General features: G+C 40.8%; 1 protein-coding gene across 3 annotated transcripts in view; it reads right to left on the minus strand.

Annotated features, from left to right (window-relative positions):
- FTO (FTO alpha-ketoglutarate dependent dioxygenase) overlaps positions 1-16,196 on the minus strand; it is a 375,155-nt gene that overhangs the window by 210,875 nt on the left and 148,084 nt on the right. For all 3 annotated transcript variants that reach the window (XM_047712437.1, XM_047712439.1, XM_047712438.1), the window contains exon 5: positions 4,710-4,789. In XM_047712437.1, the coding sequence (XP_047568393.1) occupies positions 4,710-4,789 (80 nt within the window). The remainder of the gene's footprint in view (positions 1-4,709; positions 4,790-16,196) is intronic.

Below are 16,196 nucleotides of genomic sequence, written 5' to 3' on the forward strand. Positions count from 1 at the left end.
ACGGGGTGTGCACCTGTTGGTTTTGAAGACAACATGATTTCCTAGAATGATAAAAAGCAAGCTGTAAATATCCTTTTGACCCAGGGAGGAAAATGTATCCCTAAAGTACTTCTATTTTGACATATATAATTTACACAGATTCCCTTAGAAATAACCTTGAAGGCTAACGCCCTGGTACAAAAATTCTTTCTATGGTTACTGCCATTTGATGCAACGTGTCATGGGTAAGCCTGGGAAAAACAAGGTTACGGTGCTGAATACAGAAGCCTGACTGATACATATTTTAATACGAAGATCTCAGAGTGCTGGGAGCACAGCAGGCAGTTCCAATTTGCTATGAAGGAGAGACAAAGAGCGGAGCTGAAACACCACTCACTTTCGTCCCAGAGCCGCTCTGGCAACCTCTTTTAAAATGATGTTCTATCTGAAACCATGCTCTACTCATATCTTTACTTGCCCAAGTACTGAATGACCTACATAAGAGGTTGCTAATCACAATGCGATTTATTACAAAAGACTGGAAACAACCGAAATTTCCCATCGATAGGGGACTCACTAAATAAACTACAGCGGAGCCATACTTGCAGCCAAAAATGAAAGAAAAAAGGTGGGGGTGGGGTGGAAGAGAGGGGTACTTTCTTTTCTGGGTGTTCAGAGTTCTATTTGTTGTACGGAACCTATAATAAGGCCTTTTTTTTTTTTTGGCAAGGACAGGTAACAACTTTATTGAGACATAATTCACATGTCATAAAAGTCACACAGTGAAAACATACACTTCATTGTTTATAGTACAGTCACAGAGTTACGCAACCATCCCTATACTTAATTTTAGAACATTTTGGTCACCTCCCTAAAACAAACGGTATCCCTTAGCAGTCCCCTGCTGCCCCCTTTCTGCCAACCTTCCCAGCTTCAGACAACCACCGATCTATTTCCTGCGACCACAGGTCTAGCTATGCAGGACCTTTCTTAAAAATGAAATCATATGGGGCGCCTGGGTGGCTCAGTGGGTTAAAGCCTCTGCCTTCGGCTCAGGTCATGATCTCAGGGTCCCGGGATCGAGCCCCACATTGGGCTCTCTGCTCAGCGGGGAGCCTGCTTCCCTCCCCCTCTCTCTGCCTGCCTCTCTGCCTACTTGTGATCTCTCTCTGTCAAATAAATAAATAAAATCTTTAAAAAAAAATTGTATAATTCTTTTGCGACTGGCTTCTTGCACTGAGCCTGATAGTTCAAGGTTCAAGGTTCATCCATGGTGAAGCATGTATCAGTAATTCTCTCCCTTTTATTGCCAAATATTTGATTGTATGGATATATGACTTTCGCTTTTCCATTCATTATTATCCCATTTTCTGCCCTACTAGGAGTCAAGCTGCTGACAACGTTTGTGTATGAGTTTTCATCTCTCTCAGGTACGGAATTGCTGGGTCATGAGGTAACTGTGTTTAAAATTCTGAGGAAAGGTCACAATGTTTCCCAAAGGGGCTGAACCATTTTTATATTCCCTCCAGCAGTGCAGGAGGGTTCCAATTTCTGAAGCTTCTTCACCAATACTAGTTACTGAGATTCTCACTAGAGTCCCTCTGGTGGGTGTGAAGTGGTAACTTCCTATGGTTTTGCTTTGTGCTAACCTGATGACTAATGATGTTCAACATCTTTCTGTGTGTTTATTGGCCATTTGTGGATCTTCCTCGCAGACATGTCTATTCGGATCCTTTGCCATTTAAAACTACTGGATTATTTACCTTTTTAACTATTGGGCTGTAAGACTTATTTATGTACTCTAGACACAAGTACCTTGTGACGTAAGTGACGGGAAAATACTTTCTCGCATTCTCCAAGTTCTCTTTTCACTTTCTTGATGGAACCTTTTGAAGCATAATAGATTTGTTTGTTTTTCTTTAAGATTTATTATTTTTTTTCAAAGACTGATTTATTTGAGAGAGAGAAAGACAGAGAACAGTGGAGAGGGGCAGAGAGAGTCTTAAGCAGACTCAGTGCTGAGCTTAGAGCCCAAGGTGGAGCTTGATCTCACCACCCTGAGATCACCCTGAGCTGAAACCAAAATTCAGATGCTTAACCAACTGTGCCACCCAGGAGCCCCTATTTACTGTAGAGAAAGAAGGTGAGAGAGAGAGAGAGAGAGAGGGTGGGGGAAGACAGAGAGAGAGAGAATCTCCAGCAGACTCCATGCTGAGTGTAGAGCCTGGCTTAGGGCTCAGACTCACGACCCTGAGGTCATGACCTGGGCCGAAACCAAGAGCTGGACATCCAACCCAATACACCACCTAGGCGCCCCTGAAGCTAACAGTTTTTCCCTTTGGCGAAGTCCAATTTACCTACTTGTCTTTAGTTGTCTGTGCTTTTGGTGTCGTATCTAAAAAAAACACTGCCTCCTCCAAGGTCTGAATTACATACCGATAAGGAGTTATCAGCAAGACTTACTAAAACAAAAGTGCAGAATGGTAAGTAGAGTAGGCTACCATTTGTATAAATAACGTTTTAGGGGCGCCTGGGTGGCTCAGTGGGTTAAGCCTCTGCCTTCAGCTCAGGTCCTGGTCTCAGGGCCCTGGAATCAAACCCTCTCTCTCTGCCTGCCTCTCCGCCTACTTGTGATCTCTCTCTGTCAAATAAATAAATAAAATATTTTAAAATAAAAACCCCATTTTTTAATTAAACACATATTTGCTTATACAGGTATCACATCATCATGGAAAGGATAAGAAGCTGATGATAATACTGGCTCCCTTTGGGGAGGAGGAGCTCGTCAGCTTTATGAGAAGGAGACTTCACTATTTATTCTTGGGGACTTTGTGAATTTTGAATCATTTGAGTAATTACCTGTTCAAAATATAATGATATATAAAATTCATAAAATTTAAATTTTAAAAAGATATTCGGAACAACAGATTTCTTCTGTTCCAACCAGAAGAAAAAAAAAAATCCAATAAAAGTTGAGAGCTGTCAAATATAATCTAGTCACATGTAACCAAAAAACTAAATAGATTTCTTTTCTGATTAACTAAAATGAAATTCAGAACCTCACTTCCCTAAGACAATCTGTTTCTGACATATTTTGAGTGGACAGAAAATCGCAAGTCATTTTGTGTGGCACAGGTAAGACATACCACATTAGTCCTGTACGAAGGAAAGGACATTTACAAAATAAGTGAGGGCTACGACACTGCATGGTTTTTTCCATCTCTTAAGGGAAATAATAATGTAACTTTCATGTTAGAAAAAATGTGTGTATATATATATATTTTCCCTCTTTTATTACTGACAACAATAATACATGAAATAAAAAATTTTAAGATAAAATCATAATCCTGTCACCTTACCTTATTTTAATTGTTTTTATTGCACATGAGTCTTTGTCCACACAGCTGTGATCAGAATGTACCCATCAGTGTCTATTCTGTTTTTCTCTGTATGTAAGTATTCAAGGTAAGTATTTTTTTTTTTTTTAATTTGACAGAGAGATCACAAGCAGGCAGAGAGGCAGGCAGAGAGAGAGGAGGAAGCAGGGTCCCCGAGAGAGCAGAGAGCCCGATGCGGGGCTCGATCCCAGGACTCCAAGATCATGACCTGAGCCGAAGGCAGCGGCTTAACCCACTGAGCCACCCAGGCGCCCCTCAAGGTAAGTATTTTTGATGGCTGCTCACTGAGGTGACACTCAGGTAATTAACTAGTCATGCCCTAAAGAGGCACTAACATTCTGACCAGCTCTTCACTATTCTTAGTCACTCCAGATAAGCATTTTCATATGTATGCATGTATGTTTCCTTTGAATTGTTTCCTAGCTGTTAAATATAATAGTGTTATGAGATCAAAGATATTTTTATGGTACTTTCTGCAAATCCCCACATAGCTTTCCAAACAGTATACCAATTAGAAGAACTTCCAGAAGTATATGAGTGTATCTGTATCACTTCTGCCCAACTTCCCACCCGGGTCCCCCTGTGGCACAACGGAAAGTCAATCTACAAAGCAAAGCACAGATAACAAGCTTGGATACGAGGTCAACTTGTAGACCTTCTCATGACTATTCCCCTGCTCTCTAGAACCACCCTTAATGGATCACACAGTACCCCCAGGGTGACTACTAAGAGTTTTTCCCACCTCCCAGGTTTCCATTGTGAACTGGTCTAATCAGCTGACTATCCAGCCATTCCAAGTGGTGGCAGAATTTAGCAAAAAGTCTGGGTTATGAACCCAACTGGAGAGCTCAGAAATTCCTGGGCACTGCTGTTAACTCTCTCCTTAATTTACATTCACATGCCCAGAAGCCTGACCCAAAAGTTAAGGGAAATGTAAATTCTCAACCATTGGAGCCTGGTCACAGCTAACCCCATGCACGAGCACACAAACTCTCCCCATTTCCTTCTGGCCATCTCCTGTCCTTGACCTTGACAGACACAAACCCCTTAGAAAATCTCTACCTAGCAACACCTGCCAATAGCATTTTACCTTCTCCAAGAAACAGAACCACAAAGAAGCAAAATATACTAATCCCACGCTGTGAACACGCTTTTTAAAACTCTATCCCACACAACTCAATGCTAAAAAAGCAAGTAAATAAAGGCTAACATCAAGTTCGATGGAAGCAATTTTCCTATCAAATACTCTTCCAAAACTCCATGCAAAATTGCTCATTCAACCACTGCTGTCACATTCAATTAAGTTTGAATCACATTTTTATTTACACTTACCTCTGCCACTCGGTGGGTGGAACTAAACCGAGGTGGTAAACCAGCCAAAACACAGTGTTGGTGGGTGGCATTGAGATCATCTGTAGGAAAAATACCAAAAATTTAAAAAATAAAATAAAATAAAACCACACACACATATTTATTAGTCACTATAAACTATTCAACAAAAATACAGAGTAAACAGTAAGTCCATCAATCAAGGACAATAATAACCAGGGAATTAACACCTACATCGTACTCTTTAAACCACTCTTTATAACTAGGATAACTCTGTATGTATATAAATATATAAATGCATATATGTTATATAAATATATACATATACATATATATACATACATATACATATATATATATATATATATACATATATATATATATATATATATATATATAAACTATGACACTTCCAAGAGTAAAAGGGAATGTTAATTATTCCAAGACAACAGGTGTAAACCAGGACTGTAAACCAGGACTGTCTCTAGCAAACAGGATAGATACATGGTTTCCCTACTTATGTGTGGTCTTATGATGCCCACTCACCACTAAGTTTACTGTTTATGAACTTCTCTTTCTCAAGAGACATCAAATTCTACCCATGCCTTTAGATAATAAGCCAAAAAATTTTTATACTATTTAGGGTGGAACAGCTTTCATCTGAAAAGCTGCCTCTTTCTCTCCCCAGTCAAAGTATCAATTTTGCCCTAACAACTTTTCCAGGCAAAAAACCAACCAACTCAGCAATTGCAAAGTTTTGGCTCTCAAGACAGAATTCAAGCCTGTGGATTCACAGCCCAAGAATGGAGTAGGTGGTGAATTCATCAGCTGAAGAATAAGCCTAAAACCACACGCAGTGGAAGAAAAACTGATGGCCAAGTTGTTGCGTATTCTAAGAAGTGATGCTACATGTCAGGCAAAATCCCTACCACCTCTGCCTAGGACATTGCTTTCTCTACTACAAAGAAGAGAATAGAACGGTACTATTCCCCAGCACTGGGTGATTTCCTACACAGGCAACAGAGACTTCTTACCAAGACCAACATTCATAATGATTTCAACTCAAAGGCCAAACCACCACACCCCTTACAGGGCAGCAAAATGAACTTCTGAACAAAATAATGGAAATGCAGAACATCAACGGAAGGTCTCCTGCTTCTGGACATTCCGAGTACCAGTGACAAGCTTTGCCCTTCTACCTTAAACAACTCTAAACACGGACCAAAAAATACACTGGAAAAGAGAGCAAGAGACAATCCCAAAGATGGAGAAACAAAATAGGTGAGGCTAAAATTGCCCTAGCTTACTCCCTGCAACAGCTGCAAAGCCAGAGTGGCAGTGGGGGAAGGGAGAGAGAGTCAAAGAGAACCCAGAATTTTCAGTTTTCCATCTTGTTGAATTGTGAAGACAGAGACGGGAGTTTAGGAAAGCCAGACAACAAGGATTTGTAAAACAGAATACTGGAATAGGAGAACCTGTACAGACAGAAAATAAGCAGACATGTGCAGAAGGGCTCCTTCCAAGTCTTTGGCTAGGCACTGACTTCTGCAGGTGTGAATGGAAACTTCCCAAGGGCAGGAAAAGAAGCGCCAGCAAATCACAGGATGAACAAATCTCCGAGTGCACACAGGGCTGGGGATATTTTGTGTTCTCAGCAGTGAGAATGGCTCCTCCCACATAAGCTAATGGATAGAGTCCTTGGAAAAGCATCATCTTAGCAGTAGAACTAAATTAGTTCTCCATCAAAGGCTGCCCTAGATCCACTTAATAGCTTAAAAGCAGGTCTCCAAAGTATCCGAGTTATTCCAGATAATTTAACTAGTCATTAGAGCAAAGCCCAACATTATTTAAAAGAATTTAACAAAATCAGATACCCAAAAAATAAATTCACACTATCCAGCAGCCACTTGAGAAGTAACCGAGAAGAGGGGTGCCTGGCTGGCTCAGTTGGTAGAGCTTATGACTCCTGATCTCAGGGTTATAAGTTTGAGCTCCATGTTGGGTACAGAGATTACTTAAAAATAAAATCTTATGGGAGTACATGGGTGGTTCAGTTGGTTAAGCATCCAACTCTTAGTTTTGGCTAGGTCATGATCATGGGATCAAGCCCCACATTAAGCTCCATACTCAGTGGGGAGTCTGCTTCTCTGCCTCTCCTTCTAATCCTCCCCATCTCGTGCTCTCTTTCTGTCTCCCACTCTCTCAAAGATAAATCTTTAAAAAAAAAATCTGGAGCACCTGGGTGGCTTAGTCACTTAATCAAGTGCTTCAGCTCAGGCCATGATCCCAGGGTCCTGGGATCGAGTCCCACGTCCAACTCCCTGCTTGGTGGGGAGCCTGCTTCTCCCTCTCCTCCCCACTTGTGCTCTCTATTGCTCTCTCTCTCAAATAAATAAATAAAATCTTTTAAAAAAATGAAAAATAAAATAAATTAAAAACTAAAATCTTATTAAAAAAGAAACGGAGAAATGAAAGATATATATGACACATATGATATATGACACATATGTATATATAAGATGTATACATATCTTCCTGTTCCTTCACATATACATATCTTCCGTACACATAAATAAAATAAAGCTTCTAAAGATGAAAAATGTATCTGAAATTTAAAAATCCCACTGAATGAGATTAATAGCACTTTAGACATTGCAGGAAAAAAAAAATCAATGAACTAGAATACACAGAAATAGAAACTACCCAAAAATGAAGCACACAGAGAAAAAAAGACTACTAATAAATTAAACAGCACCAATGGCCTGTAAGATACTACTGATCAGTGTAACATAAATATAATTTGGTTCTCAGAAGAGGAAGAATGGCACGTAAGAGGGAATCTAGATGACTTTGGGCATGGTGATGACTCCTTGGTTACAACACCAAGGGCACAACCCAGGAAAGAAATAACTGGTAAACCGTACTTCAGAAAAATTAAAAACTGTTCTGTAGAAGACACTGTCATGAGAATAAGAAGACAAGCTGCAAACTGGGACAAAATATTTGCAAAAGACATGTTCAATAAAGACTGTAATTCAAAATACAAAGAACTCTTAAAAACTCAACAACAGGGGCCCCTGGGTGGCTCAGTGGGTTAAGCCTCTGCCTTCGGACTAAGGTCTCAGGGTCCTGGGATCCAGCCCCGCATCGGGCTCTCTGCTCAGCAGGGAGCATGCTTCCCCCTCCCCCTCTCTGCCTGCCTCTCTGCCTACTTGTGATCTCTCATAATTAATTAATTAAATTTTTTAAAAAAACAACAACAACCTTACTGAAGAAATAGCCAAAAGATCTGAATAGACACCTCACCAATGTACAGATTGCAAATAAGAATATGAAAAGACACTCATTATCCTTTGTCATGGAACTTCGAATTAAAACAAGATACTACTACCCACCTAGTAGAATGGCCAAAATCCACTGATCACTGATAATACCAAAAGCTGACAACAATAATGGAATAAGAGAACATGCATTCATTTGCTGGTGGGAATAAAAATGATACAGCTGTTTTGGAAAGCCACTTGGTCTGGTGATTTCTTACAAAACTAAACATACCCTCAGGGTAAGAGTGAGCAACTGGCCTCCTTGGTATTCACCCCAATGAACTGAAAACTATGTCTACTCAAACACCTGTGAACAGATGTTTATAGCAGCTTTATGAACAACTACCAAAACTTGAAAGCAACCAAAATGTCTGTCAGTAGGTGGATAAGTAAACAGTGGCCCACTCAGACAATAGAATAATATTCAGCACTAAAAAGAAATGAGCTATCAAGTCATGAAGAGAAATGAGGAAACTTAAATACATATTAATAAGTGAAAGAAGCCAGTCGGAAAAGGCTATATGCTGTAAGATTTCAATCATAGGACATTCTGGAAATGACTAAACTACAGAGAAAGTAAAAAGTTGCCAGGAGTTGGGTATGGGGGAGGGCACGAACAGGAGGATTACAAAGGATTTTTAGGGCAGTAAAACTATCCTGTATGATACTATAATGGCAGATATAGGTCATAATACATTTTTTAAATCCATAAAACATATCCATAAAATATACAACACCAAGAGTGGACTCTAATGTAAAATATGGATTCGGGTGATAACGACGTGTCAATGCAGATTAATCAATTGTAACAAATGTACCACACTCGTGCAGAATGTCCGTAGTGGGAAAGGCTGTGTATGCACGGGGACAGAGGTATAGGGCAACTCGCGCTGCTTTCTGCTCAACTTTGCTAGGAGCTGTTTTAAACTGCTCTAAAAAAATAAACTCTCTCTATATATATTTTTTAATTATCAACTGAAAAGTCTTTGCAAGATTCTTTAAGACTCCACAGCTCTTGGGATGCCTGGGTGGCTCAGTTAAGCATCTGCCTTCAGCTCAGGTCATGATCCCAGGTCCTGGGATCGAGTCCCAAATCAGGCTCCTTGCTCCACAGGGAAATCTGCTTCTCCCTCTGCCTGCCACTTCCCCTGCTTGTGCGCTCTCTCTCTCTCTATCTGACAAATAAATAAAAATCTTAAAAAAAAAAAGACTCCATAGCTCACACTCTTGAGACCAATATACAAGTATGTAACTCCACAGTTCCTCTCCCAGGGGGTTCTCACAGCAGAAGAAAACACTTATTTGCATCATGTAATTTAAAATCTGGATGAGCAACTACTCTGTGTCAAGCACTATTCTGGGCACAGAGAACAAAACGAAGTCTCTGCTCTCACGGAGGTGACATTATGATGGAGAAGATATAGAATCAGTAAATAAACAAGAAATTCAGATGTGAGTTGCTACGGAGAAAACCAAGAATAGTTTCAAAAGCGTAAGAGTTAGCGGCGGGTGGGGACGGGTGGGGGGAAGGGAGTAACGCACTACTGTATATGGAACCGTCGGTGGGGAGAGTTAAGTTGGCTGAGATCTGAACAATGCGGATCCTGGCAATGTCAGTGTCTGGGATGACAGGACTAGAAACCAGAGGAAGAGTTGGGGCCGAGGCACTAGAGTGGGAATGATCTTGTCGTATTTAAGACTGCAGCATGGTGCTCACGGTGGAGAGGGGAAGTTGAACAGATGAAGGAGGCCTCCGTTGGTCATGGTCAGAATTGGGAGTTTAAGTCTAGATACAATGGGAAACCATCAGAAAATCTTAAGCAGGGGGAAAAAACGTGATCCAGGTGTGAGTAAGACCTCCCTGGCAGTTTTCTGCCAGATCCAGAATGTTTTAGACAAAAACAATAAGACCTGCTAATGGATTGGGTAAGTGGAGCAGGGGAGAGAACGAAATTAAGAGGAATTGGGGGGGGGGGGTTCACGGAAAAACTGGATTGAGAGTGATTATGTCACAAAACATTAGGTTGTTGTATAAAGAGTATCCCGAAATGCAGTGAAAGATGAGGATGGCGACATCAGGGACAAACGTGGAATTTTAAATGCGAAGGAAAGGACAAGAAAGGAATGGAGCATCGAAGGTGGTCCAGTCTGGGCGGACGGGCTCAGAAGCCTTCAAGTCTGATGAAGAAGGCTGAATGACCAGTTTCCCCTTCACAGGTTGCCCCACTCTGAGGCCTCTGGTTAAGGACACACCTGAGAATTTCTGATTAACCTGTACTATTTTACCTAAAGGGAGTTTCAGAATCAAAAGAACAAAACAAAACAAAAAGCAGAGGTTGGAGAAGGTCCTCTTGGCCAGATTCCCATAAAGGGTCGAAATCAATTCCTAAGAAGTACATAAATGCCCTTCTCACCTATCCAAATAGAAGTCTTCTGCTCCCACGCTATTAATACTAGGATCCATGGACATCAGAAAGAGAAAACATTTTTTTAAAGATTTTATTAATTTGAGAGAAAGAGAGCACAAGAAGGGGGAAAGAGCAAGGGGAGAGGAAGAAGCAGACTCTGGGGGAGCAGGGAGCCCGACATGGGGCTTGATCCCAGGACCCTGGGATCATGACCTGAGCCGAAGGCAGAAGCTTAACGGACTGAGCCACCCAGGTGCCCCAGAGAAAACCTCTTAATGAACACTGCTTAAGTGTTTTCGTTCCACTGAGGGCCAACTAGCATCATGCAGACCGGGTGGCAAACTCAACATTTGAAGTGAGACACTGAGGCCTGTACCTTTACTCAAATCCCTGGTAACCTTCAAATCAAACAACTTTTGAAATTGCTCCCAACTGTCCCTAATCCTTTATGGCTTCTAGAAAGAACCTTGTAATTTTCACCCACGAGCTTGTAATTTATCTAAAACTCTGCAGATAAACGTTGTACAAGTGGTCCCGACTTCACGGACTGCACATCGGAAGCAATAACGCTGAAGACATTCCCAGCTTCACAAAAGACGCCACCTCATCATTTTTTGGAGGAAAACGTGAAAGAATGTCTATCTGCCAGAGCTATTTCAGAATATAGCTAACTGAGTGATTCTATATTCAAGGGGAATCCGAGTTTGTAGAATTTATTCAAGAAAACAAATACGGGGGCGCCTGGGTGGCTCAGTTAAAGCCTCTGCCTTTGGCTCAGGTCATAATCCCAGGGTCCTGGGATCAAGCCCCGCATCGGGCTCTCTGCTTAGCAGGGAGCCTGCTTCCCGCCCCCCGCCCCACCTACTTGTGATTGCTGTCTGTAAAATAGATAAATAAAATCTTTAAAAAAGAAAAAAGAAAAAATATAAAAAAGGAAACAAATACATAAGAAGCTCTCACTCTTTGCTTGCTAAATGCCACGTGCTCTGCCGGTGGATGAAGGGAGCTGTGGACATCCGCTGTAGCATGAAATCTCATCTCATATATAAAAGACCATAAATGCAAAGGCATAATTTCTGCTAGGGTGACGGATTCATGCCCACGATTCTCCTGCAATCCCACCTGCGGAGATCCCCTCCCGCACAGACCAACAGAGCTGGCCATCCCACATTTAACCCAGCCCCTTATTTCCTTGGTTTTGTTGTCCGGTGTGTTACCAGACCTATTTCATCCCAAATTTCTTAAAGTAACAATCAGGAGCTTCACTAAAGGCCCACTTCTGAGCTAAATAGGCCCAATACTGAAATCCAATCTTGCTGGCTTCACGCAGTCACTGAAGCTTTTCATTCTTACTCACCTGTCCATTCTCATCGCTCAATCTTAATATTTATGACCTTATTTTTCCTAGACATGGGGACACCCATGACTGAGAACATATTCAGAATTTAATAGCCTACGAGAGGGGGGAGGGGAAGCTTCCTGGCAAGATGTCGGTACAGACTCAGGCCTCCTGACTTGCCCCATTCCCAGCTTCCCCAAAGACACGGTCAGGGGGCTATTTGATTAGGCCAAAGCTATTGTCAGCACTAAATATTAGAGAAAGGTGCTTAATATGCTAGAAATTGCAAGGGGTTGTTCTGGATACAGTTAGGCGCGATAAGATTAAAGAAGGGGCCAAGAGGGCTGCCTCATGTCTACTCTGAAAGGGTAGCTTTCTGGTAAACACAGCGAGCTGATCCCGGGAACAGTGCTCTCCCCTGAACTGAAAAGAAGAATGGGCCTCTTGCCTCTAAGGGGTGACCTTAAATTCAGGCAAGCTATGGTATTCAGAGACCCCAGGACATGTTGCTGGTACAAGCACCACTTTGAGAAGACAGCCTGGCCTTGCTGAGGTGAGAAACCAGAGCAAGCAGGTATGCCGAGGATGGTCAAAGCGGCCATGTTTTGCCCACACAGCAAGCATCTACACCACAGAGGACACGCCCGTTCATGAACTCTATTATCTGGCCATGGAAGGATAGATACATTTTTGTCCTTCCTCCTTTCGACTGAAGTTTTGGGCAGCAATGTATGCGAAGTTTTCAAAAGAAATCATCTCAACACCAGTTTGCCTATAAACGAGTACTAGTCCTCCTTCTGTAAGGGGAAACAGAGAGGGACAAATCACCAGACTCATGGGAAAACATGGCAGTTCACAGGAAAGGAAGCACTTTGAAACTATCTCTGCTCAAAAGGTTTTACTCAAACTGACAGGACAAATTTTTTATAAAATTCTCAATAAGAGAAGTTATTGAGAATTTATTGAGAATAAAATTCTCAATATTTTAAGAAGACACTTGCTTCAGGAAGGTACTGCCTCTGGAAAGGGAGAAAGTAGACACGAAGATGGAACAGCCTGCAATCAGGAAAGATCGCCTGGAGTGGATTGTTTTTTTAATAGTGTCGCTTCATTAAAATGATGGAAGACGGAGTGGACAGCAGAACACAGCCTACAAAAAACTCAAATTACTGAAATGGATGAGGGAACTCAAAACATTCACCTAGAACTTGCAGGGAAAAATGAAAATTAGTGACAGAAGAGATAAGAAATGAGGGACAGATTTTGGAAGCCAAAATTTATATACAGGAAGAATTTTAGAAAGCCAACAGGAAAAGGACAGATGAAAGAACCACAAAGAACTAACACAAGAGTATTTCCCAATGTTGTGAAAGGACTCTGGACTACAAAATGGTGGTTGAAGTACATAAACATATTCTGCTCAAATATTAAACACAAAATATGACAAATGTTCAAAGAAAGAAACCATTTACTGTGGTAGAATAAAAATGAAGATGACCTCAGACATCTCTCTAATACCAAACATCAGAACTCAAGGGGGCAATATCTAGAGTTTCCAGGTAGGAAGTCTGTCATGCAAGAATCCTATAGCTATTTAAGGAGGAAGCAGCCTGTGAAGGTATAGAAAGTCACTCTCAGATAATATAAAAACTCAGAGACTATAAGCCACTGCCATTCTCTTGCCATTAGCCTTCATGAAAAACTTGTTAGAGGCTACACTTTATTTAAACCATTAAAACCACGGTGTAAGAAGAAAACAGAGCAGTGAGCTCCTTGACATAGGTCTTAGCAATGACTTTTTAAATATGACACCAAAAGCAAAAGCAATGACAGCAGAAATAAACAAGTGGGACTACATCAAACTTTTTAAAAAGCTCTGCACAAGGGCACCTGGGTGGCTCAGTTGGTTAAGCATCTGACTCTTGATTTCGGCTCAGGTCATGATCTCAGAGTTGGGAGACTGAGCCCCATGTTGGGCTCCATGCTCAGTGCAGAGTCTGCTTGAGACTCACTCTCTCTCTCTCTCTCTGCCACTCCCTCTTTAAAATACATACATATATACATACATACATAGCATTGCACCACAAAGGAAACCACCATCAAAATGAAAAGGCAACCTATGGGATAGGAGAAAACATTTGCAAATCATATATCTGGTAAGAGGTTAATATCCAAAATACATTAAGAACCCATACAACTTAGAGGCAAAAAACAAGCAATCCAATTCAAGATTTGAATAGACATTTCTCTAAGAAAGGTACATGAAAAGATGCTCAAAATCACTAATCATCAGGGAAATGCTAATTAAAACCACAATGAGATATCACCTCACACCCATCAGAATGGCTATCATCAAAGAAATAACATTGGCAAGGTTGAGGAGAAAAACTTTTGCACTGTTCGTGGTAATGTGTAAATTAGTACAGCCACTATGGAAAACAGTGTGGAGGTTCCTCAAAAAATTAAAAATAGATTTACTCTATGATCCAGCAATTCCACCTCTTGGTACTTACCCAAAGAAAATGAAAACACTTACTCAAAAAGACATACACATCTCCATATTCCCTGCAGCATCATTTACAACAGCCAAGATATGGAAACAATCTAACTGTCCATTGATGGATGATTGGATAAAGAAATTACAGTATACAGAGACAATGGAACACTATCTAGCCATAAAAAAAAAGTATGAAATGTTGCCGTTTACATCAACATGCATGGACCTTGAGGGCATTATGCTAAAGTGAAATATGTTAGCAGAAAGATACAAATACCATATGATCTCATTTATATGTGGAATCTAAAACAAAAACACAGACAAAAAAAAAAATAAGCTCAAAGATACAAAGAACAGACTGATGATTGCCTGAGATGGGCTATGAGGAGTGGGAGAAATGAGTAAAGGGAGTCAAGAGGTACAGTTATAAAATAACTGGTTATAAAATAAACAAGTCACAGGGATGTAATGTAATGAAAAAATGCTAAGAAAGTAGATCTTAAAATTTCTTATCACAAAAAAAAAATAAATAAATAACATACTTCTTGTAACTACCGTTGACCCTGAAAATAAAACAGTTTAACTGGCAAAATGGGTTTATACAACAATGGCAGGGGACACATGAACTATGCCAAACCCACAGGCAGTTTCAGAGAACAAAGAAGAGGAACACTATTTTATAGAGGAAGAGGAGGAGGTGGGAGGGGCCGCTTGAACAAAAGTTCATTGGAAGAAAGTGAGAGTTCAGGGTGGTGGTGATTTCTCATTGGCTGAGTTGTGGCAGTTTCTCATTGGCTGAGCTGTTTGTTGGAGGGCCATGTGGCAGTTTCTCATTGGCTGGGCGGTTTGTAGCAGGGCCAGGGGAAAGTCTCCCTCCCTGTTGCTGGAGCAGTAAAGTAGCATCTTCTTACTGGCCTCTAACTTGATGATGAGTTGGTAGGGCATGAGAGCTCCCCTTTCTGCCCCCCCCAACTCTATTATACATGAGGGTTTCTTTATTCAGTTTCACATTATATAAGGTGAAGGATGTTAGCTAGACTTTCTGTGGAGATCATTTCACAATGTATACAAACATCGAATAATTATGTTGTACACCTGAAACTAATATAATGTTACGTATCAACTACACCTCAATTTAAAAAATAAATCTTTAAAAGACAGAAAAACCCCACATTATATAAATTACCAGGGAGGATAAAAGTAGTTAAATAATTTCAAATATGGTTATTTAATGCAAGTATAAAAAAATTATCATCATTGGAACACCTGGGTGGCTCAGTTGGTTAAGTGTCTGCCTTTGGCTCAGGTCATGATCCCAGGGTCCTGGGCTCAAGACCCGAGTCAGGCTCCCTGCTCAGTGGGAAGCCCACTTCTCCCTCTCCCTCTGTCCCTTCCCCTGCTTGTGCTCTCTCAATCACTCTCTCTCTAATAAATAAATAAAATCTTTAAAAAAAAATCATCATCATCAAGTAACGATGCTTCAACAAAAAAAAATAACATTAAATATCTAAGTCAAAATCCAAAAGAATATATTAAAAAATACTTGGGAAGTGGGCTGAAGGGTTTGAATAAAGTAAATGTGAAGAAAAACACACCTTAATAGAAAAATGGGCCAATAATGATCAGATGATGAACAGTAATAGAAAGAAGTATATAAATGGCCAACAAACATGGAAAAAGTTCTACCACATCAATAAATTTAAAAAAGCAATTTAAGAGACGCCAGGTGGCTCAGTAGGTTAAGCTCTGTCTTCAGCTCAGGTCATGATCCCAGGGCTCCAGGGATCAAGTCTCAAACTGGGCTCCTTGCTCAGCAGAGAGTCTCCCTCTCCCTCGGCCTTCCGCTCCCCCTGCTTGTGCTGTCTCTCTCTCCCTCTCTCTCTGACAAATAAATAAATAAAATCTATAAATAAATAAATAGAG

This window comes from Lutra lutra, chromosome 17, assembly GCF_902655055.1.
Source record: "Lutra lutra chromosome 17, mLutLut1.2, whole genome shotgun sequence".
NCBI lineage: Eukaryota > Metazoa > Chordata > Mammalia > Carnivora > Mustelidae > Lutra > Lutra lutra.